This window comes from Pimephales promelas, chromosome 2 (genome assembly GCF_988280905.1).
Source record: "Pimephales promelas chromosome 2, fPimPro1.hap1.1, whole genome shotgun sequence".
In the NCBI taxonomy this organism is placed as follows: Eukaryota; Metazoa; Chordata; class Actinopteri; order Cypriniformes; family Leuciscidae; genus Pimephales; species Pimephales promelas.
Window position 1 is genome coordinate 44,837,569 of NC_142770.1, and position 26,004 is coordinate 44,863,572.

The window sequence follows — 26,004 nt, forward strand, 5'->3', positions numbered from 1 at the left end:
TATTTAGAAACACAGAGATCAATAATCAGCCTGTCTATCTCAACTGTGGTGGCGATATTAATCATTGTTGCCACCAATCACAACTTATTAATGGCTCCCATCATGCATTGCGGTTTGAATAAATTATGATCTGAATTGTCTATGTAATTTACTTTTCCTACTTGAATATTCTACTCGTCACCGTTGTTGAGAAGCATTGACTGAATCTTAAGGTCTGTGTGTGCCTAAAGGAACGTTTTTTTTTATTAAGCATCTTTTGATAAAACTGTCTATTATATTTAACATTCTGGACATTTATTCAGAATCTAAGTCATACACTAAGCAACAGACTAAATTATATGTTATAAATTTTATAAATAAACTTATAAATAAATGTTATTATACATTTTATATATAATGACATAGATTTCAAATGATAAATGTCATTATATGACCACAATCATTTTATTATTGTTTATTTTTGTTCATCTTATAGATATAACTCAGATGCAACAGCAAATTAAAATATAAAGTTAATAATATAAGAGTGAAGAGCAAAGGCAAACACTAAAGCAAACACTCATCTCTATAACGGTGGCTTAAATTTTTAGATTTTTTCCTTGTGATTCTGCTTTAGGTGTCTTCAATAATGCTCAATCATCACTCATTTAATCACTTAATTATCTCATTAACTTTAACACTCTTGAGTGTGGACTCATATACACTCCAGGTGTGTTAGTTTAACACGGGAGATTTCGTCGTGACGAAGAGCCGTAGTTCACTGACCAGCTGAGCCATATCGCATTAAATATCGATATTGATATGTCCTCGATATTAACGCGATTTGGCTCAGCTTGTCAGTGATCTACGGCTCTTTGTAGTGAATGCCGCTCCATCTGAAAGCAGGTGAAGGAGATTTACTGCTAATCAAGGAACCGACTTTACTGATTAGATGCGCATTCCATATCGTTCGATATATCGCCCAGCCCTAACTTTAACACTCTTGGGTTAATTTAACACTCATATCGTCCATTTGAAAGCAGGTGAAGGTGATTTACTACTAATCAAGGAACCGGCTTCACTCATTAGACGTGCATTGTGCTATACATCGCCCTAGTCACAGGTTTTGTTTTTTTTAAATAATTTGTCAAAATAATTATTATATTCAAATACCACAGTGAATCAGGCTTTTTCATGATGATTATAAAACCACCACCAAGTAATCTTCATCACCTGATTCTGTTGAACTTTGTTACTGTAAATGTGTTTGACAAACACACTGTCACAGCAGACAGAAGAGATCAAATAAATTATAAGAGTAGAGAGCCTGGCTAATGGAAACACTAATCACTGTTATGGTGACTTCAAATGAAACTGAGTTAAACCTCTGTTAATTCACAATAAAATCTTCTGTAGAAGTCTGACAGAAATAAAGTCAGTCTGGTTAGTAATAAGTGAAGCTGCTGTTTGTGGAGTTGTTTAATCCTCCTCTGTGGAGATCTTCAGATTTAATGTCTTCTCTTCAGGTGATTTCATCTGTGTCGTCTCTTTTTCTATTCTCTTCAGAGGAGTAAAGTCCAGGTTCAGAAAGTAAAAGTCCGCCTCAGTATTTTGTTCCAATCACCTGGATTTGCTTATTAGCAGTTTTTCAGTCAGGAGACAGAAATCAGCCCTAATCAGTGGTGTAGTCTACGTGATACGCAGGTATACGCCGTATACCCACTAGAAAATGTCAAGGATTTGCGTATGCCCACTAGGAAATGTCAAAGATCTCCGTATGCCCACTTTAAAAAGCGTGAGGATTCGTAACAACATCGTTTTGTGAAATACATTTCCTACGACATCAGCCCCCCTAAACGTTGGCGACAGAATTCCGTGTTCCCTAAGTAAGTTCTGTTATCAGATTCAGCGCGCGAGCAGAGAGCACGTCAAAAACAGAGGACAGGGTGTGTGTGTGTGTGTGTGTGTTCGTGTTCATCTGAGCCTCATTGGTCTGTCACTGCTCGTCATATGTCAAAATATTTGAGATGACAAATCAAATCAAAGTAGGCGGGCTTTATATTCACAGACGCTGAGCGCGAATTTCAGCAGAGCTACTCGACGCTTCAGTTTACGGGCAAGTGCGAGATAAGATGTAAGTGGCTAAACTTCATATTTTACATTTTTTTAGGTCATAAATGTTAAACGAATGACAAAAAAAAAAAAATAACCAGGCAAACTAATATAGTTTTTGTCTAATTTCGCCATTTTGAACTGAAATAAATAGGCCTGTAACGTGACTCGTGCAATTTAATAGTTTCCCACATAGCAAACAGATCCGGAACGGATCTGCCGCGGAGGTAAGAACCAGGTCCGGAACGGAGTCCACTTGCACAGCGCAACGGATCCGGAACAGATCCGGATTGCGGATCCAGACTAGATCCGCGGCAGACCCTATCCGATCTGAACCTGTTCATTTTGGTCTGAAAACCTTTCAGATCACTCATTCAAAACTAGTAATCTGGCCAAAACTACAAAAATACTGTATTTCAAATCTATTGGTGGACCAACATTAGATAGACTGCCCACTAAACAACATGATGTCCAAAAGATGTCTTTTCAACGTCTTTGTCACAAAAGTCGGATGCTGAAAAGACGTCCACTGAGTTTTTATGACGTGTTTTTATGACGTGTTCTGCACGTCCGATATAGACGTTCATCGAACCTTCGTACAAGTTTAAAAACTAGGTCAAATGTTGGCCATTGAGTTTAAAACTCATGTTTAAATCAATGTCATTTCCTTACATTGTTTAGATGAGGTTTAGATGTTATGTTTCATTTTAAGTTACCATTGTGGTGATGAGTGTTTGCTTTAGTTGGGTCTTGGTCCCAATTCTTCTTATTTTAACTTTACTTTGGTTGTAGTAACTGTGTGATTGTATAACACTATTGATGTTGCACAGAAAGCCAAGAAAAAGTGAGATGCTGGCATCAGCTTGTTGATTATCATTGCTAAGTCACAAAGTGAGCATTTGATGTTGTGTTTAGACTTTAGTCTTTATTTCTGCCATTTATAACCACCTATCTTGTGGAACTGTGTTATTGGTATACCATTAAAATTAGCACTTATTTGAAGGTGAATAAAAAAAAGCTTGTTTAAACAATGTTATTAGGAAATTTACCTTATAGTCACACACAGACATCAAGATTTTGCGTATGTATCACAAGAACGGTGACAATAAAAAAAGCTTCATGCTGCAATGCATGATGGGTAGTTTTCAAAGTACAAAACATCCTTGATTCCCAAGCTTTTTTGTTTTGGTTGTCACCGTTGTTGAGAATCATGTGCAAAATCGTGATGTCTGTGTGTGACTATGTGATATATTTGCTCAAAACATTGTGTACACATGATTTTTGTTGACCTTCAAATAAGCGATAATTTTAATGGTACTGGTCCAATTAACACAGTTCCACAAAATAGGTGGTTATAAACAACAGATATAAGGACAAAAGTCTACAAAAAAGCTCGCTTTGTGTTTTTGTCATCATCAACAAGGAGCCGATGACAGCCAATTTTATTTTTTCTTGGCTTTCTATGCAACAACAATAGTGTTATACAAACACACAGTTACAACAACCAAAGAGAAGTTAAAGTAAGAGGAATTGGGACCAAGAGCCCAACTAAAGCAAACACTCATCACCACAATGGTGACTTAAAATGAAACATATCAACATCTAAACCTCATCTAAACAATGTAAGGAAATGACATTGATATAAACATGAATTTTAAACACGATGGCCACATTTGACCTAGTTTTTAAACTTGTACGAAGGTTCGATGAACGTCTACATCGGACGTGCAGAACACGTCATAAAAACTTTAATTCTGGCTCTTCAGTGGACGTCTTTTCAGCATCCGACTTTTGTGACAAAGACGTTGAAAAGACATCTTTTGGACATCATGTTGTTTAGTGGGCAGTCTATCTAATGTTGGCCCACCAATAGATTTGAAATATTTTTGTAGTTTTGGCCAGATTACTAGTTTTGAATGAGTGATCTGAAAGGTTTTCAGACCGAAATGAACGGGTCCAGATCGGATCCGGATAGGGTCTGCCGCGGATCTAGTCTGGATCCACAATCCGGATCTGTTCCGGATCCGTTGCGCTGTGCAAGTGGACTCCGTTCCGGACCTTGTTCTTACCTCCGCGGCAGATCCGTTCCGGATCTGTTTGCTATGTGGGTTGTTATTGCGAGGGGACAAGAAACATTAACAAAGCCGTTTTCATCATTTTAGCCACAAGAGTAATAACGAATGTGTACATATTGAGAATATAATAAAAATTGTAGCCTTTAGTATACATTAAAAAAGCTCAGCCTTCGGAGGGGAAGAGAATGTACTGCCCACTGACATGGTTTTAAAGCTATTTCTTATTCTTTTTTTGGTCTTCAAACGTCTTGAAATGCACATCAGAGAAATTAAAAAAAATTTGAAGCCCCAACCTCAAATTTAGGACCTCTTTGATTATAAAGCCCTGTCTATGGCCCTGTAAGATCAATAATGAATGTGTAGCCTATATGTTTTGAATGCATTTAATAAACTTAATTACCTACACTGTTAGACCTTACCAGGTTTTTTACAGTAAAATACTGGCAACAGGCCAAATTCTGACACTATCATACCATTTTCCATTAAAACAGTAATATACCGTAGAAAACAAAACTAGCCTACAGGAATATACTGTGAATTAATAATCGACACTCAGACTGTGTTCATAATCACATTCACACCCTATACCCTCATTCACTGTTTATTCCCTACATTAGTTCACTAATATAGTCCACTTGAATGAAAAGAAGTGAGTGAATTGAGACACTGATGAACACCTGATAAGCAGAATCACTGAAGGACAGAGAAACAAGAACTGAAAAAGAGAAACACAAGATCTACAACTGACTTCCAGCAACACAGAGTGTGAAAACAGTTTACAAACCAGTTTAACATTATTTATTTCATACATGTACAAAAGTTCTTTTTGAGAATTAACAGAGATTTAATTAATAATAAAGTTTTTTGTCACCATAATGGAGTTCAGTATTTGCTTTAGTAGGTCTCTTGTCCCTGGACTTGTTACATTTATCTTTTTCTGACTGCTGTAACAGTGAGTTTTAAAACACATTTGTTATAGCAAGAAAAGTCAAGAGGAAGTTGATCTGGTGTTATTGGCTTTTGTGATGATGTCATGATCATTTTAGATTCTCAGATCTTTCCTGTGTATTCTCTTTGAATATATGGGTTTATAATATGAAACTTACATTAAATAAGGAGTACAAAATAAATCTGTGAATCTACAACAGGAAATCAATATGTTGGTTAATCATGTCTTCTGAATAATATTGTAATCATATAAAACATTAAAATAATATCATGCCTGTCTCAGACACACACAGACATCAACAATTACAATATTCATCTCAACAACGGTAACATTCAAAAGTTTCATGCAGCAGTGCATGCTGGGTTCCAGGATAGTATAAAACTCCCAGCATGCATTGCTGCATGAATAAAAAAATATATACTGCCACCATCGTTGAGATTAATGTGCTAAATTTTGATATCTTTGTGGTTCTGCAAGAATATGTAGCTCTTTTCCTGTTTATGTATGATGTGTTAAAAAATGAGTCATAATTTATTGCTGTTTTCACAGTGGTGGTAATGCAACACTTTTGGTTGAGGATTAAACTCTGTGAATGAATTTTTTTACTAAATGAACAGACAATATGATGATTTACATAATTATTTTGACAAATCAAATCATTACTAAACTGTCTGCACAAGTGTGACTTGCACAAAACACAACTCGAAAAGAAAATCTCATGTTACAGCATCAGCAGAGCAACTAAAGCAAACACTGATCTCTATAATGGTAACTTCAAACCAAACATTTTCAATTAAACATCTCAACATCTTCTATAGATGTATGACAGAAATAAAGCCATACTGGTTAATAATAAGTGTAATAATGTGTAATGGCTGAAGTCAGTTGTAGTTCTTGTGTTTCTCTATTTTCTGTTCTTGTTGTTCCTCTTTCCTTCAGTGATTCTGCTTGTTAACAGCAGGTGTTCATGCTCAACAATCACTTACATATTCCCTTAATTATCTCACTGCAACACTGCATCAATGTTACTTTTTACTTTTTTTAGTGTGGATTTTCCTGTGGAGTTGAAAGGGTTAACAGTGTAAGATAAAAAGACACTCCCACAAAATGTATTTTAACAGTAATAAACTGTAAGTTATAAAACAGGTTTATACTGGCAACACTGTTGCCAGTAGTTTACTGTAAAATCTTGTTTTTTGGGTCACCGTTGTGCTGAAGAGTAGAGCCTGAGCTTCAGTCCAGGAGAAGATCTACAAACATTGATGATACGCTGCATGTTGCTTTATTTAAAAGGCACTGTCTGTGTTAGTCGTAGAATCTGGTGGAAATCTCTTTAATTACAAAAGTTAATTTTTGTTGTTTCTAATTGAATAAGTTCATAATAATACCTTGCTCACATTATTAATGCATTATACATTTAGTTGATTCTTTTAAGTTTGTTTCTGCAAGTTAAGTTAGTTAACTCGAGTTTTAGTCCATTTTTACAGTAAATAACTGGCAACACTGTTGCCAGTTATTTACTGTAAAAATGCACTAAAACTAATAAGTTGTATTTTTTTTAGTTAACTCGAGTTTTAGTGCATTTCTACAGTAAATAACTGGCAACAGTGTTGCCAGTATTTTACTGTAAAAAAAACCTGGTAAGGTCTAACAGTGCAGAAAGGAAATAAAACATCATCAAAGTAGTCCATGTGACATCAGTGGGTTAGTTACAATGCTTTGAAGCATCGAAAATACATTTTGGTCCAAAAATTACGACTTTATTGAGCATTGTATCGTCTTGTGGTTCTGTTGTGGATCAGCGTTCAGTGACGCTGCTAATGTATATTTTTTTGTTGTTTTCAAGTGATATTGATTTATTCTTTATTATTAGGACGAGACTCCAGAGGACAGACAGACCAGAGAAGGTGAGGATCCTTGTGGCATCTGAAGATGATGTTGTGTTGGAGGAAGTGACTGTTTTGAGAGATGCTCCAGACTTGCAGTCTGCACTTGCAAACCTGTTGGGTCTTCTTTTTGCCTTGGACTTTGAATACCCAAAAGAACTGAAAGACACTTTGAGAAGGTGTTCATGGAGAGTTCGGCTCATTGCTCTGCTACGGTACAGTCCCTAAAATCTTAGAAAGTTTTTACTGTGACGGTGCATTTGTGAACTTGAGGCTGTGATAAACATTGTGCCACTGTTTGTGCACAAACGTTAACTTGCACTTATAAATAGAAAGATGCTCATTTTGTAACATGATTGAACATTTAATGTATTTAGGATTACTTGATTGTGATAACACTTTGAATGTTAAAGGGATAGTTCACTGTGAAATTAATTTTTTGTATGTTTTAGATTACCTCAAGGGCATCCAAGATGTAGGTGTCTTTGTTTCTGCAGTTGTTTAATTTGGACTCTGTGCATGCTCTTTGAGGTGGTGACCATAGACTTTAGGCATTATATGACTGACAGACAAGAACGGTTTGACCTAAAAATATCACATTTTAAACTACTGCTCCACAAGTATGAGCAACTGGTCTTCTGCTGAGGCCAGAGTCTGCATTGAAGATTACCTTGATCAGATCAACACATATGACAGAAGATCCAGAACAGAAGTGTAGAAACTGCTCAGCATTTCTGACATAACGTTGCAGATGATTGAATACGATCTGATCTGAGATCTGAGAGAGATTACCTGTGATGTTTGAAGTCACTGTGACACTTTTGTGCTTCTTTGTGTCATAGAGAGACAGGAGACTTTCCTGGTCTGAGACATTCAGCAGTGCAAATGGCATGATTTTGGAGAAGCATCTATTATATATTTGGGCTCTTGAAGAATTGCTTGTTTGTGTGGCAACTTTCATGGTGTTTGTTGGAGGGATGCAATGAGAGCCCATTCAGAATCCAATGAGAGCCAATCAGAATCGAGTATTCACCCAGACCATGGTATAATACCATGGTCTGGGTGAATACTCGATTCTGATTGGCTGCAGGGTGTCCGTTAAAAAGTGATAGAGGACACCTAGTAAAGTAGTTCTGGTGAAACTGCCTGTTTACCATTCGAAATGAATAAATAAATGCGCTGCCTACAACGGCTGTGAGTAACCATAGCAACAGGCAGTCACATGCTCTATCATCTAACGTTAGATATTATAGCCTAATACAACAATGAGCGACTTCGTGCTATTTCTTTTAACATTTATGGAGAATATGGCAACTTTGACGACTGGTATGCTGCTGAAGAAAGAAAAAATGTAAAAATAAATGGAGAAAATTACACCGCTGCTGCTCTGCTCCATTGAACTCTATTGGTAACGACGTAACTTGCGACCATAGTTGGATAACGATGCTTTCGGGAAACGCACCCCTGAATGAGACCCTGCGGGAGTTTTACGCAGCTGTCCAGACAACCAAGGCAGGAGAAGGCTGAACGTTACAGCGTTTCAAGCCTAAGGAGCCTGAGGCAAATGACGCTCTCTTTGATCTGATTAATTTATTGCCCTCTATAACGTTAAGCGCAAATCGCTGGAGATCAGAGGCAGAGCTAATTGTTTTTTTTATTGTTGTTTGATTAATTGTTTTATGTGTAATAAAAAAAAACTATTCCTACCTTTGTGTTTCATGAAAAAAAAAATGCATTTGTGAACCTGAAGGGATACGAGCTAAGCGGACTATAGGCTAAATATCTCCGGTTGCTAAATAAACAGTCAGGCAAGGCAAGTTATTATTTGTAAAAACTAGATTTAGCCTAATTAAAATATAAACTAATGTTTTAAAAATGTTTTATTTGGCAAGTGACCATGGTATAAGCGGGTTAATGCCCTCCGAGGTGTCCATTGTCAGGTTTTAATGGACTTCGGCGGAGGCAACCGTCCTCCGCTGCGCGTCGGCCGGTTTACGCCTCGCCGTCGTCCATTAAAACCTGACAATGGACACCTCGTCGGGCATTAACCCTTACTTAACTAATACAACCTTTAAGTTTAATCACCCGCTTCGAATGTTATCACTCGATTGAATGGGCATTATCAGTGGTTATCATTCCATATATATGGGCCAGTAGGGGCCTGCTGCGCCTACTGGTAGGCTCAGAAGGCTGTTATCATCCATCCACATGGTTAATCACCGACAAATACAGGAGAAGACTCCAGCTCCAATCCCAGAATCCAGCTCGCCGGTAATCGGAAGTCTACTGAATGACGCAGCTACGTTGGAATATTTCGCGCTTGATTTTTGATAAGGTAAGAGCATTTAAATGATAAAAAACGAGCATTTAAACGGTAATTAATTAGTTAGTAAGGGAAAACAATACATAAACAATACATAAAATGTGTTTTAATGTTGCGTGACGTTATGAGATAACCGTATGATGATATTTCGCGCTTGGTATTTTCAGGTAAGAACATTTAATGATAAAACCGATCATTTATACCGTAATAATTAGTCAATAATGGAAAACAATACATAAAATGTGTTTTAATGTTGCGTGACATGAGTGTTGACATAAGTTAAGCGTATTACGATTATTTTGTAAACGTTAAACAGGCCAACGTTAGGCTCTATTACGTTATTACGTTTACGTAAAGCCTTTAGCATTACGTTAACTAACTTGCTTGTTTAATTGACCATTAAAGTTGCTAAATAAGCATGTTTTTGCGCATGAGGCTACTGGGGAAATGTAGTTTCTAGTTAAACGTAAAGTTAGCCTGCAAAATTACTTTTTCCACAACCTTACTCTTGACATGAGTGAAATATTCAAACACATGACGTATTTTATTTCTGTTTGGGAACCTCGGGATCATGACTAGAATGTAAAATTTTTGGGGGGTTGAAAAAGCTTGGAGGGATTTGTTCCCACACGAGGAAGCTTACAATTACATTCATGCAAAAGACGAATACGTTACTGACAATCTATTAGAAGTATAGACTGTGGTGTCGGTGTGTGTCTCATTTATTGCTGTCCGTGACATTGAACTTGAAAAAAAAAATCTATTAATCTATCTGTCTTCCTGCCTGTGTAACATTAAAATCTATTTACCTAACTTTTTCTCTCCCTTTACAGTTACAGCATCAATTGCCAGTGGATTGCAAGGACTTCTGTGGTAAGTTTGCTTTATTACTTCCATGTTCTGTCTTTGAACAATTCAAAATTTGGTTTGGGCCTTTTTAGAGAGAAGGGCCCATTCACATTCTGTTTATGTTTTAGGTTGAAGATGGCCCAGAGAGGTAAGCCTTGCAGTTGCTAATCTAGAAGCATTAATCAAGTGTGTCTGAGAGCGATGGTATGATCTGCAACACTCTGTTTTTTTATTATTACTGATTTATTACTGACTAGCTTTTTCTTTATTTGTTGTTATTCAACAAGAGAGAACTCCCATTAATGGGAATCAAAAGGAAACCCTGAAATCCTTTTTTAAGGATGGAATGACACGAGTTGGGTCAGAATTAATTCCAAGAGCTGCATCTGCTACTGGTTTGGACACCACTGTCATAGAAGTAAGTTTTACTTACTGTAAGTGCCACACTAACAAACAACTTGTCAAATGAATATATCATTCTGCTGCACTGCTTGTATAAATGAAGTGTTTTGTTAACATTCAGTTTAGTTGGTGTAATACTCTTTCATTATTTTTTTTGTTTTTGTTTTTCAGAACTGCACTGAAAAAAATGATGTGTTGGCTTTACTTAATTTTTTCATGTAAACAGGTTCCACCGGTTGCACATAACTTTGTTTTGTTAAACAAACATAATTTGTTCATGTAACTTCAACATCATGGAAGTCATTTTAAGCCATCCAATCAAACTCTGAGCTGAGTGTTAAAGTTAATGAGACAATTAAGTGAATAACTGAGTGATGATTGAGCATTATTGAAGACACCTGATGATAACAAGCAGAATCACTGAAGGAGAAAATCACAAATTGTAAGTCACCGTTATGGAGATCAGTGTTTGCTTTAGTTGGGCTCTTGACCCCTATATTATTAACTTAAGATTATGTTTGGCTGTACATGAGTTATAACAGCCAGGTGATCACATAGAAAAGGTGGAACTGGGGATTGAATCACCAAACTTCCGGTTTGTAGTCAAACTGCACCAAACTGTTAAATTTACCTTATGGATCATACCAGCACTGCTCTTGTAGAACATACAATTTGAGCCTTTTCAATGAAATTCAAATGATCAAATCAATAAACAAAAAAAATGTCTGGGTGCCACCAATCAAAATTCATTCATGGCTCCCATCATGCATTGCTGCATGAATAAATAATGAGCTTAAGACACCTAAAGCAGAATCACAAGGGGAAAAAAATCTAAAATTGTAAGCCACCGTTATGGAGATCAGTGTTTGCTTTAGTTGGGCTCTTCACCCTTATATTATTAACTTTATATTTTAATTTACTGTTGCATCTGAGTAATACCTGCCAGATGAACAAAGATAAACAATTATAAAGTAATGTTGGACATATAATGACATTCATCATTTGAAATTTATGTCTATAATTTATTCTGTTGGTTTGTGTATAACTGAGATTCTGCATAAATATCCAGAATGTTCACAAAAGATGTTTTTTTTACAATTTTTTTTTTCTTTAAGGCACACACAGACCTCAAGATTCAGTCAATGCTTCTCAACAACGGTGACTAGTAGAATATTCAATTAGGAAAAGTAAATTACATAGACAATTCAGATCATAATTTTTTCAAACCGCAATGCATGATAGGAGACATTCATGAGTTGTAATTGGTGGAAAGAAGGACTATTAATGTCACCACGATTGAGATAGACAGGCTGATTATTGATATCTGTTTCTACATAAAGATTAAGTGATTTGATCAGAATAGTTTTATTAAATATTTTCTGTTATAAGAAAATACAGATATGTTGTATAATCACTAAACTGTTGCTAGCAAGTTAATCCTATCCATCAGAATTATGAATTTTTAGAGTTTACAGATCACAGCATGATTATGTCAAAACATAACCAACAATATCGGATCACAATTTTCTTTGTTCATTTGCCTGTTATAAATCGATAACAGCAGCCAAACAAAGTTTAAAGTAAAAGTGTAAGGGTCAAGAGCCCAACTAAAGCAAACACTGATCTCCATAACGGTGACTTACAATTTGTGATTTTCTCCTTCAGTGATTCTGCTTGTTAACATCAGGTGTCTTCAATAATGCTCAATCATCACTCAGTTATTCACTTAATTGTCTCATTAACTTTAACACTCAGCTTAGAGTTTGATTGGATGGCTTAAAATGACTTCCATGATGTTGAAGTTACATGAACAAATTATGTTTGTTTAACAAAACAAAGTTATGTGCAACCGGTGGAACCTGTTTACATGAAAAAATTAAGTAAAGCCAACACATCATTTTTTTCAGTGTGGATCGGTAATTACAAAAGATCAGAAATTACAAAAGCTTCGTCTGAACCCCGGCAATCAAAGGCCAAAGTTCATGTCAGAGAGCTGTCGCCTTACAATCTTTTTTGTAGGGACATATTCAAAAACAAAGGTGAGAGACAAAATGTAATGGCTGCTTTTAATTATACTAAATGATTCGTTTGTACATAGTAGCCCTGTTGATATCAGGGGTTTACAAGGGACATGAAACAGATTTTCAAGATAGTATTTGGCAAGAACTTAACTCACACAAGTTGCATTCATCAACGTAAGACTGCTGTGTGTATTGAAAAGAATCATCAGGTCATCTACTTTACATGTTATCTGGTTTTTACAAAGTTGTTACAGAGAAATGGGTTTCACAACCCAAGTAAACCAGTGTGTTGGACAGATTTTCGTTTTTATGAATTTACTTCAAAAAAGGGAGGCTGAATCTAAAGTGTGAAGCTTTCTGTGCATCTATTTTTTTCCTCAGGCACAATGAATGACATTAAGGGCAGGTGGGCCTCATTGAGTGAAGATGAAAAGCAAAAATACTTTCAAGAGGCAGCGGCACTGAGGGCACATGGGCAGACACAGGACCTTAGCCCTGAGATTAGGGATGCCCGAATTAAAATGCACCTTAAGAAGCTGAAGTTAGAGGTTTGGAAATCTATTCACATCAAGGTGGTCAAGCATTAGGAGTCACAAATTACTATGAGAAGAAAAAAAATGATTGCATTTGGACTCTATGTAAACAACTAATTTATAGTTAATGTATCCCTGGGTGGTCTTTGGCCACATATTTGACACATGTGACAACACTGTTTTCATATATTGCCAAGCCCTGTAATGAGTTGTTTCTTCAGTGTGTGTTGAATTTTTAAAAGTAGGTTTTGTGTATAATCAAGTATTTACTATTTTTGTGGTTGTCTTCTTCTTTTAAATATTGTAAAGGTGTCCAAGCTTGAGGATTTGGGTGTGGAAACAGCCATTTTGTCATTTGACCGCCAAAAGTCCACATTAGAGGTGTTTGAACTGAGCAGCAAAGGAGCCACTGATTTCCTTGATTCAACGGAGACAGTGAACAACTTTGCACTGCATTTCAAAGGTATTGGTTATATAAAAATCCACAAAAAATGGCTCAGGCCTGTAATAGTGCAAATATACATCATAAAGTTTTATGAAATTATTGTTGTCTGTTGTTACATCTGTAGCCAGCTCCTCACCCGCAACACCCAGTACCAGAGAACATGTCAGTGTTCTGGTAGGAAAAGTGCAAGATCTATTCAACCAAAAATATAGTAAGCATAACTTCAAATACTTTTAATACCTTCATGAATCCATGGCATTATTATCAAATGAATAAATTATCTAATGTGCCCATCAACCATTAGATTGACACCGTACCAAAATGTCTGTTTGCAGCCTGTACACTGGCTATCAACTAGAGGGGAGAGTGACAATTGTCCAACTGTGTAACATTGTGTAATCTGTGCATGCATATGTGTGCTTGTGTATTTCAGAGGAGGCCGGAGGTACTGGGAGGCTCCCCTACCAGTCCCTGGTAAATCAGAGCATGACCATTAATGTATCTGGACTGCCCACAAGCCTTACTCTCAGGAAGCCTTCCTTTTATGGAAGGAACCAATTGGTCGAAATTTTGAAAGCTGCAGAGGAGATTTCATTTGAAATAAGTAAGTGACATTACCATTACCAGTGTCTTTCTCCACTTGTGTTTTAGCAGACCATTTGGCTCTATGCAAAGTGGGGAAAATAAGTTAACTAAAGAATAATATATAGGCTTACATGTAAGTCTTTGTATAATTTTGGGGCGTTGCATCTCTATCTGTCCCTTCACCGCAACCGGTCAAGCCAGATGGCCGCCCAGCCTGAGCCATGGTTCTGATGTATCTGCCTCTTAAAGGGGTCATTTAATTTATGTTATGTAGCTGTTTGTGCATGTATAAGATCTGTAGCGTTACAAAGATCAGAGTCTCAAACCTTAAGAGATACTCTTTGTAAAAGGGAAGGCTCAGCCACACCTTCTTAAAACACTTCCCCCACTCAATCTCCACTCAAAACACTCAATCTCTACGTCAGTATGTGGGGGCAGAGTTCCATAACACCGCCCAAATGTATACGCAAAGAAGGCATAACTCTTATCCGTGCCGGCATGTCGTGGAGACTCTGTGTTTTTCGTTGCAAAAGTCCAACTACTTTGTTTGGCTTTCTAAAAGAGGACACAATTAGAAAACAGTGCAAAGCTTTATTTACAACACTGTTCCAGCTACAACCCAAATATTCAACTGTGTGCTGCGCATTTCCAGAGGACTGTTTATAGCACCTGGGAGAGCTCTCACTACATCTTTGTCATTTCAACGATAACAAAGCTGATGTTCCAGATATGGTATTAAGCGTGATATTTCCATCAGGCGCATAAGGTATTTGGGCCAATCACAATGGACTGGATTTCTGGCCAATCAGAGCACACCATGCTTTTCTGAATGATGAGCTTTATACAAATTTGACATGTTTCAGAAAGGAGTGGCATAGCGAGCAACAATAATGTACAGAATGTCTAAAATAATGGCTTTTCTTAACCTAAAACCGCATAAACGCATTGCATTAAACCAAATACACAAAATAATGTTATTTTTTATAACCATCATATGACCCCTTTATAAAGAAGTTTTTCCTTGCCTCCGTCACCTACAGTAGTGCTTGTTCATGGTGGGAATTGTTGGGTATTTGTTAACAATATTATAAAGAGTATGGTCTAGACCTACTCTGTTTGTAAAGTGCTGTGAGAGAAATTTTGTTATGAATTAATGCTATATAAATAAAATTTAATTGAAACAGATTCAAGTTATAGATTCTGTATGTGTCTTTGACAGTTTGTAAGGGATGTGACAATATCTCAGTTTCGTCATCCTGAATATCCTATAGATGATTAGTTGTGACTAGTGAATGTGGCCCTTGGCAATGGTTTTCATCTTTTTTAAGCTCATCAAACTATTCACTAATTAAAGTATATGTATATAATTCCTTCGAATTAAATTCTTTCATTGATATATTCACTGCTGTGTGATTCATTATTTTCCTCCAGTACTATTGCAGGAAGGCCAGTTATTTGTTAAGGTCATGCTAAATAAGGGTTTTTTCTGTCTTTCTTTCTTTTTTTCTAAATATATCAATCAGATGAAGCACAATGCAACCCCCCTGACTTGGGAGAGGAGATGTCAGAGCACATGGATGCAGAAGGTATGCTGAGTTGTTTTTATTTTATCTTTAAATAAATATATTACATAAAACTTTAGAGGCATTATTAACTAGATATGTACCTGGTCATTTCACAGCACATTTGACTACTGCATACATTATTGAAATAATACAATTAATCAAAAGATGAAATGTTCACCTTTGTGTGATGGTTTAATCTTTTCAAATCAACAGACACAGCGGATGGCATCCAGACGAAGTCGGTGGAGGAAATTTTAGAGGCCATGTGTGAAAATGGTATTTCATGTAATCGTAATACATTTTACCAAATGTTACAAATCAGTTTTTGGTATTGCTTAAGTTCAAGCTTAATTAAAACTACTGTCTTAGTCTTCCATTGACAGTGAGAAAAGCTCACTTGTTTGAAAATTACAATTTATTGCAACAATATTTATCCAGGTGACATTAAACGGCATATATACGGTTGGAATTCTGGAAATTTTACATTTTGAATTGGCTGTTGAGATTTAGATGCAAATAATGGAACTTTTTTTTAATTAATGATTTACTAATTAACTATTGACAGTATAAATGCCTACAGTTTGAATTATGAATTTGTAATTAAGATTAAAAAAATGTATTTAGAAAGTTATTATCGTGTTTTGTTTTATGTACTTTAGGTGCACAACAGATGGAAGAGTCCGCAGAAACAGCCACTACTGTAGCCATCGTGATGACTGCAGATAAAGGTATCTTTCCACATTGTGGTTATTTTTATTTAACAGGAAGTGAATGTTATACCATATATTGCCTTAAAGGAATAGTTCACTTTAAAAAAAAAAAAAAAAAACTTTTGCTGAGAACTTACTCACCCCTATGTCCTCCAAGATGTCCATGTCTTTCTTTCTTCAGTCGAAAAGAAATAAAGGTTTTTGATGAAAACATTCCAGGATTTTCTCCATATAATGGACTTCAATGGGAACCAAACGGTTCAAGGTCCAAATGAGTTTTAGTACAAACTGTTCAAAGGACTTTAAATGACACCAGACGATGAATAAGGGTCTTATCAAGCGAAACGATCGCTCATTTCAAAAAAAAAAAATAAATAACAAAGTTCAAGTTTTATAAGCTCAAATGCTCGCCTTGCTCTGTTCTGTGATGAGTGTTCGTGACTCTCCTGTTCAAACTCGTTCATCAAAATGAACAAATCTTTTTTTCGAGTCATAACTCGAAGGGTCCTAGATAAGACCCTTATTCATTGTCTGGTGTCGTTTAAAGCCCTTTGAAGCTGCACTGAAACTCTCATTTGGACCTTGATCCGTTTGGTTCCCATTGAATTGCATTATATGGAGAAAATCCTGAAATGTCTTCATCAAAAACCTTCATTTCTTTTCAACTGAAGAAAGAAAGACATTGACATCTTGGATGAAATGGGGGTGAGTAAATCATAGATATCTATATAAAGGCTAGATGTCTTAAGGCGGAGTTTCTATCGTCATCACCGGCGGCCATATGTCACAGGCGTGGTGACGAAGTGGTCAACACGAACACAAATACTCTTATCTCGTTGAAATCTTGACGGATTTACAAACGGTTTGGTTTCTTACAAAAGTTATTAACGTGGCGATAATTATCTGGATGATTATTTATTTATACACTTATTATTCATAAGTAGGCTGTGTCATAACTACATCTCTGACGATTATAACAAACCAAACCGTTTGAAAATCGGTAGAAAATTGAGCAAGTTATGGTTATTTTAATAGTACATGTACCGTTCACACAATGTTACGAGTGAGCGAGCTGCCTGTGACAAGATGGCCGCCAGGTGCAGACGTCGACCTCCATTGGCCAGCAGCGTGGACGTGATATCTAGCCTTTATATAGATATCTATGGAGTAAATTCTCAGCAAAAGTTTTTTTTTAAAAGTGAACTACTCTTTTAACAAGTTACAAAATAACAAATGAGCTCTTCCTCATAGTAGACCTGGCCAAGACTAGCAGCAGCCTGGATATAAATAAGCAGTTTCAACAGATTACAATACTACAATAAGAACAGATATGGAAACAGAAGAATAGACTAAAACATTTTAAAATGGATAAAAAAAAACCATTAGACTGTGACAAATTAGCCTCCAATACTTTCATTTAGGATACAACATCATTTAACTAGATTCACTTTTAAGTATTTCAATGGGCAGATTCCAGGCAGAACGTGCAGTAATGTATAAAAACATCTCAGAAGCGCAAAGGGTGTTGTCCAGTACATTTTTTTACATGATTGAGCATTAGCAATATCTGAGATTAATTGATGTGCAATATCCACATTTGCATTTGGCAACAGTTACAAATGAGTAAGCTGCCTTTTATATGTTGCTTCGAATTAACTGGCTTGACTTCCAAAATATTTGTGGTTTTCCTTTGGTAGATGGAGACAATGTGTGCTGTGTCTGCCGCATCCATTTTGACGACAAGAATAAGAACGCAAGAAAGAAGTGGCGTTCATGGTCACAGTGCACAGTGTGCCAATCATGGTCACACACTGCATGTGGTTTTAAAAAGAACATGTGCCTTCCCTGCAAACACCATGCAAACACCCTGAACCTATGCTATTTAGTGCATTCAAAATGTATCTAGTAGTAGTTATTGTTACTGTGTTGACGGCCCCCAACCCATCCCTACAAATATATACACACACTCACATAATACATACATACATACATACATACATATATGTGCATTTTAAAATGCATTAAGTGCCTTTCACCTTTTTCATTAAAATACACTTGATGAACCTGTATTAAAGCTGATCTTTTTGTTGTTTTGATTCACCCCAATTTGTCTTTATTGTTGTCGTTTGTTGGCACCTTCAATGTGGTCCCTTTTAAACTGGGCCATGTGGGGATCAAATAAAGTTCTATTGTACTGAATTGAGTCTACATGTTGTTTTTATATATAAATCTGTTTCATCATTAGTTCAATAGGGCCTGGTTTTAGTAAGAACCTCTCAATAATACAATTAATTAAATAAAAATATATAATGGATGCTGGTATCGAAGAAGCCACCTAGTTTGAAAGATGTAGTTCCCCTCGGAAGTATTTTCACACTCACCATGTTATGCTTTTCTTTTAATGATTAACATTTAAGATTAAATGTGATGGGTATTTTATCTGTGTTTAAATGTTACAAAGTAATAATATAGATATTAATTGTTTCCTTGGATCTGAGAAATAAAGTTTATTGACAGTTTATGCAAGGGGGTTCCACTTCTGTTTAGAGTTGTCTGCCATGGATAGACTACATTTCAATTCAAAGTACTGCCGGTCACTATGATATTATATTTTAGTCACAAATAGCAATAATTTGAACACATAACCAACCATTGCTTTAAAAAAAAAAAAAAAAAAAAACTTTCTTGAAGTGAATATATATATATATATATATAAATGACATGCTTTTCAAATGGCACATGAGTTTTGGTAACATGGACTAAGAAAACATGCATCCATCTTCTTCTTGGACACTTGGTAATTACTTAAGTTGTCTGAGAGTGACCAATACACATTTGGAATAGTTAAATATGTGTAGTATTAGATTATGTGTTGAAAAAGATGCTATATTTTGAAGAGATACAGCAAGCAAATGTCACCTATTTGGTGGAAGGGCCAATTTATAATGTAGGCTACTCTTGTATTTGACTATCAATAGGCCTAATAATAGTGTACAAGTAGCCTAAGAGGAAATGACTACCCATCATGTAGATGATGGTCTTATCATTAATGGTATTTAACCATCATAACATCATTAACATAAAAAGAAAGCCTATGTATATAAGCCATGTGTGTCCCAAACCCAAACATAAATGCAGTGTGTGTGTGTGTGTGTGTGTGTGTGTGTGTACAGTACCCGATATTCCTTATGTTGTGAGGTTGTAAATCTGTTTACAGAGTAACAAACAAACAAACAAACAAACAAACATACAAACAAACAAACAAAAAGCTTCATATAGGCAACTCCTATTGAGCTCTCACAGTGCTCTCTAAAACTATACCCAGGATGGCTTGTGTATGTGAAATGAGAAATTTAAAACTTTGTTGTAGAGCTAAACCAATACATCGTTAGAAAGGTCTTGACCTAGAGAGTAACATATGTAAGTATTAAGATTTTACATGACCCCTGTTTTGAAATACTGACCTTTGAAACATGACCCTGGTGCATGTTTTAACGCTTGTAATTAAGCAATGAAAGGGGCTATCAACATGGGACCAACTGTTATAGAGAGCTCTTGTCCTTAGTTATCATGTGAATCTAGACAACAATTTAGAACAATTTCAAGTATGGTTAAAAATAATTTTAACCTATTTAAAAATGTAAAAATTATTTTCATTTAAAATCTGATTACATAGATGTGTTTACAATCCCCCTAAACTCCTCACTGTACTCTCAACTAACTATTTACAACCTCCCATTCCAAGAGAAACACTTATATTTTAAAAACTACAATTCCCTATAGCTACACAATGCAGCTTGATACAAATCGGCACTGCAGTTGTAGTTTTTCTGGTTTGCAAATTAGGGTTGAAAATTAGGGTTGTAAAAACATATATCTACTGCATATATCAAATATATAGTATAGCCAAACGATTATTTACACTGCATCTAGATGATCTACGTTAAGAAAATGTAAATAAGTTGTTTTATTTAAGAGATATTAGCCGAAACAGGAGAACCCGTAAAGCCCGCCCACAACACAATGCACTTCCGTGTCGGATGCACTTCTCAGAATCGAAGGAGTATTTGTTAAAAGTGTTAACCTTAACACGAACATATCGTATTTGTTGAGTTATCAAGTTGTGTTTTTCTGTGGTCAAATGTTGAATTTATTATTATTTTTTAAATTGTCTATTAATAAAATAATTTCGGGCGGAAGGACGTCATGCAAGATGCGTGGTTTCAGCTATAGCGGCGTCAATTAGCAACCACCATAGCAACTAAATACAAAAGATAAAACTAAATGTTATGTAGGCCTAAATTCACTGAACGAAGATTGTGAAAATAAAGCAGTCCATTGGAAGAAGAAAAGAACCTACTGCACCGTTATGTTAGAAGATTATGTTGATTCTGACTGTAAAATCATTCTGTGTCATTTTATTAAGCAAGTTACTTTTTATTTAATTTATGTGTGCTTTGAATAAGTGCTATGACAATGGTTGAAAACATGGCTAACTCATTATGAGAAAGGTGTATTGTAGAGTCACTACATCTGTATGTTCCCTTTTATTTTTGACAAACTTAAAGTTGATACAGAGGATTCAAGATTCAATACTTTGTCATTTCAATAAATTTATTGTCATTTCAACTCATGAAAACAAACTCTCACACATGACCACATTTGTACATTACAATGAATACGTAATATCACAAGTGGTAAACACACAATTTTGTACTCGCATACTAGTGTCGATATGTGCTTAAATACAGTACCTAAGCTTTAAAATAGATCAGACCTAGTAAAACACATCTTTGTGAGCTTTGTAAATACAGGCCCTGTCCTGTCATACCAGTACCATTCCTAGTTATCATGGTCATCCTCAGTGTCATCCTCATTATCATCATCACCATCCTCATTGTACACTAGAGTCTCTATGCTTGACATGGGGAGGGCCTGACACAAGTAGGGGTTGTCTACAGGGACAATGTCTTGTACATTTGTGTGAAACATCACAGTTGCTTGATGACGTTTTCTTTCCACCTGATGGAGTCTTTGGGTGAGAGCAGCTTTTGCACCAGGCTGATCTGTGTCTTTAATGGCAGAGCAAAGAAAGGCATGCTGCTGATGGAGGTGTTCAGTAATATTTCTCATTTCCTGGTACAGCATGCCCTTTTCCTCAGTTGCTCGAGTCTTCATATTTATGGCATCAATTGCTCGCCGTTTAAGACTCCTCGAAACATTATCGTCTTCAATCTGAAAGAGAAAATAAATTTAAAAAAGCTATGTCATGTTACCAGGTGCTTTCAAAACTGATTGGCAGGTAGTTGGGGTTGGTAAGTGGTTGTCAGATTGTTTCTAGAGTGACTGCTGTGTGGTTATATATAGACCATTTCACAAGATGTAAACAACACTGGTCCAGAAGCACTTCCTGTTTCAGTTTTTTAACACTACATAAAAGCTGGGATAAAATACAACCAACAGAACATTTAAAACTGAATCAAAAAGTTAAACAAACATCTTTAAGATGTTTTCTTTACATGTGAAATAAAGAAAACGGTTACAAACTGAAACAGGAAGTGCTTCTGGACCAGTGTTGTTTACATCTTGTAAAATGGTCTATACTTACAGTGGTTATTATACTTACAGTGTCATCAAAGCAGAAGTAGACTTGCCAAGAGGGATCGCATGCTTCCTGAAAATCAATTATTGTGGGGAAGATGCTCCTCTGCGGTGGCCACTGAATCCAGTTGTATTCATTTATTGCCTGCCTCAGTCTCTTGTTGGAACTGGCAATCTGCTTGGAAAGTCTAATGGCAATGCCCTGCCCGTCTGTAGCAAAGTTAGGAAACACACATGCAGAGAAATGTATTTATTAGTTTGTATTATGGTCCTTTTCAAAGTTGAACGCAATATCTGAATGTATCTACGTATCCACAGCACTTCTTTTCAGATGGAGGAGGACTGCTCTCTCCCTTGATTCAGTTCTAGCTTTGAAGATTAGTTGCCCTCTGAGCTCACAGTCCACATTTTTAAGGGTAGACTGGAAGTCTGAATCGGATTCTTGCCATCTTCTCCCAATCCGGTGTTTTTTCTCTATGTTCAGCAGAGAGTCCTCAATTCTACAACGGTCAGAAAATAAATGTTATTAATTTACTTTACTTTATACTTTATTGTCAGACGAGTCTGAATTTTTTCTTCCACAACAGTGTATGTTAGCAACATCTAACATACATTCTACATCGACATAAACTTACACATCACATATTATATCTTCAAAACAACACAACATAAATAATATACAACCTCTTAAAAGTAAGTGAAATTATCCAATGCCATGCTCTTATTGCTGGAAACACAGAGTTGGCAAGCAGTGCAGAAGGATTTCAGAAACTGTACAAATCAAAGTGGTCAGAATTTATATCTCACACAGCGTTAAGCACCATTAATGATTTGAAATACAACAAACCGACCAAAATGCCACTCACTCAAGACATCGAAAAACTTAATGACTATCTACAAAGAAGTGCAGAATCGGCCTTCCGGGAACTTAGCCAAAAGACCTCAGATGACAACTATGCACGTCTCACCAAGCTAACACTGACAAGGATCATTCTGTTCAACAGACGACGGGTTGGAGAGGTCTCCAAGATGCCTTTAAAAAATTTCCTCCAAAGAGATGACTCGCACACATCTGACGAGCTGGGTCTATCAGCTTATGAGAAGAGCTTGTGCAAATATTTTACACGAGTTGAGCTGAAAGGAAAAAGAGGACGAAGAGTTGCCGTTTTACTCAATCCAGACATCACAAAAGCTCTGGAACTGCTGAATGAGAAGCGGGCACAATGTGGAGTACTGCAAGAAAATGAATTCCTCTTTGCCATTCCAAAGTGCTCTAGCCACTACAGAGGTCACGACTGTCTCAAGAGGTTTGCTGCTGAGTGTGGTGCAACTCACCCAGAGTACTTGAGATCGACACAACTGAGGAAACAAGTTGCAACAACCTCCCAAATTCTTAATTTAAAAAATAATGAACTGGACCAACTAGCAGACTTTTTAGGCCACAATATTAATGTGCATAGAGAATATTACAGACTACCTGAGGCAACCATCCAAGTGACCAAAATTTCAAAACTGCTTCTAGCCCTTGAAAAGGGAAAATCTCTTGATGAAATCCAAGGTACAGTTACTATTAATTGTTTTTAATCAATTAAGTAATGAGTACTAACTAACATGGAAGGGTCAATGTTAAGCTTATTAGGGGTTCAAGCACGAAGTGCTGAAACCCTATTGTTTTTGTACTGATTTTTATTATTAGGGGTTCAAGCACGAAGTGCTGAAACCCTATTGTTTTTGTATTGATTTTTATTAGGGGTTCAAGCACGAAGTGCTGAAAACCTATTGTAATTGTACTGATTTTTATTATTATTAGGGGTTCAAGCACGAAGTGCTGAAACCCTATTGTAATTGTTAAGATTTTTATTATTAGGTGTTCAAGCACGAAGTGCTGAAAACCTATTGTAATTGTACCGATTTTTATTAGGTGTTCACGCACGAATGTGCTGAAAACCTATTGTATTTGCTAGAAAGAAAAAAAAAATCCCCTAAAACGCATCGTGCAGCCCAAACCGTAAGGGCTGGAGCTGTGAAACTTTGTCAGGTGGTAGGGCCTCAAATTGTGGAGAAGCTATCAGAGTATGACCCCGATTGGCCCATAGGTGGCGCTACAGCAACCAAAAGTACTAAATTGCTCATAACTCCAAGACCGTTTGACTTAGCTTCAATGTTTTTACACCACTGTAATCCCTGGCTCAAGACGGACAAGATGTATATCTCGGATTTCCATTTGGAGCAAAAAAAAAATTTGTTATTTCGGTTTTTGTCCAAAACCCACTTTTGCGAACTAGTCCCTGGATTTTTGCCCGATCGGGACCAATCCAGTCTAGGCCTATTCTCTGGACTCTCTAGATCAATAATTATCGAAAAAAAGTAGAACTTTTGCTTTTAATTGGCTTTAACAGGGTCGTTTACAAAAGGGGTGGGACAAAATGCACCCAAAATCATATAAATCCTAAAGGAAAACTCAAAATTTTCACAATTTATGAGCATATGTCTCATAACATGCCGAAGAAGCATGCACAGTTTCATGGAGATCGGACCATAGGTGGCACTATAACTGTTAAAAAGCTTTAAAACCATGCATTTCCAATGTGAAATTGCCTGTATTGATTGTAAATGGTGTTTTACATCTATTATGTCCGTGGATAAATGCATGTTAAATAAAATTGAATGCCTTTCGATGCTTTTGTGCTTAAAGGCCTGAACTGCTTGAACACCGATAAATGCTGCTTGCAGCTTTAATTGTTTTTATATTTAATAACATTATGACTTTTATCTAATGTGAAGGAACTATTTTCATTGTTTTTATCAGTGGAAACACATTGAACTACTTAAATATAAATATAAACATAACATGTTATTAAATATAAAACTAGCCTACTAAAAACTACTTGTAGCCTATTTCTTGCAATGTCTCGTGCATCATACTTGCAGGCAACGCTTGGCAAGTCGTATTGTATAAAGTGCTACACAAATAAAGGTGACGTTTGTCATAAATTATGACTTGGCAATGCCGTACCATCCCCCATTTACATGAGCGTATTCATGCTGTAGAGAATATGGGGCAGTTTGACCAATTAGATAATTGTAATTATGTCTCCTCCTACTGTACATGTCTGAATGAAATATAGGACAATAAAACAATAAACCAATTTGTAGAAAGAAACAACAACAGAAACTGAGAAATTAAGCCAAATTGTTATTTCCCCATTGTAAAAACAAATCAAAAACAAGATGTCTTTTCATTTCTCATTTCTACTTTCCAAATAGGACAATAAAAGGACAACGCATATATACACTGTTTGGACATCTTTTGGCGAAGGGTGATTTCATAATAACAATTCTGTCCATATTTTTTTCTCCATAGTGGCAAGAAGTGGAGGAGTACCTGGGTCTCGAAGGAAGCTATGCAGTAGTTACTATAGGGAAATACTGTCTGTTTAAATTCATACACAAACATGGCAATACATATAAAGAAATTAACACAGTATGTGTACTAATTGTGCTTATATACATTTGGTTAGCATTATTTAAATAACATGTGTATCAAACAGTTTTTCCTACAATAAAGTTCTGTTTATAGAGTGTTGTCTGTAAGTGTGGTGAGTATTGTGTATTGATTGAAGTGTTAAACAATTTCATAGATACCATGAGATATAAGGGGTGGCAGTGGTTTAGTGGTTCATATAGGTTGTCTACAAACCGGAAGGTGACCAAGTGTCCACCTGACCAAGTGTCGAGGTGTCCGTGAGCAAGACACCTAACCTCGCCTGTTCCCGACGAGCTGGATGGCGCCCTGCATGGCTGACACTGCTGTCGGTGTATGAATGAATGAGTGTGTGAATGGGTGAATGTGAGGCAAAAATGTAAAGCGCTTTGGTGGCCTTTCGGTCTATGAAAGCGCTATATAAAATGCAGTCCATGTAAAACCATGTTTTAAATTTCTTAATATATAATATTTTATATATATAT

General features: G+C 36.3%; 1 protein-coding gene and 1 long non-coding RNA gene across 2 annotated transcripts; both read left to right on the forward strand.

Moving 5' to 3' along the window:
* Window positions 1–9,084: 9,084 nt before the first annotated feature.
* Window positions 9,085–10,591, forward strand: LOC148997598 (uncharacterized). Its single transcript, XR_016147440.1, has 3 exons — window positions 9,085–10,197; window positions 10,302–10,321; window positions 10,461–10,591. It is a non-coding gene; the product is annotated as an uncharacterized LOC148997598 (long non-coding RNA).
* A 1,898-nt stretch (window positions 10,592–12,489) lies between these two features.
* Window positions 12,490–18,633, forward strand: LOC120485856 (uncharacterized). Its single transcript, XM_039681634.2, is given in 10 exon segments — window positions 12,490–12,614; window positions 12,978–13,144; window positions 13,439–13,592; window positions 13,699–13,785; window positions 14,008–14,178; window positions 15,683–15,745; window positions 15,938–16,000; window positions 16,384–16,452; window positions 18,132–18,282; window positions 18,284–18,633. Coding segments are annotated over 9 exon segments (942 nt in total). The 5' UTR covers window positions 12,490–12,614; window positions 12,978–12,982; the 3' UTR covers window positions 18,306–18,633.
* Window positions 18,634–26,004: the final 7,371 nt, after the last annotated feature.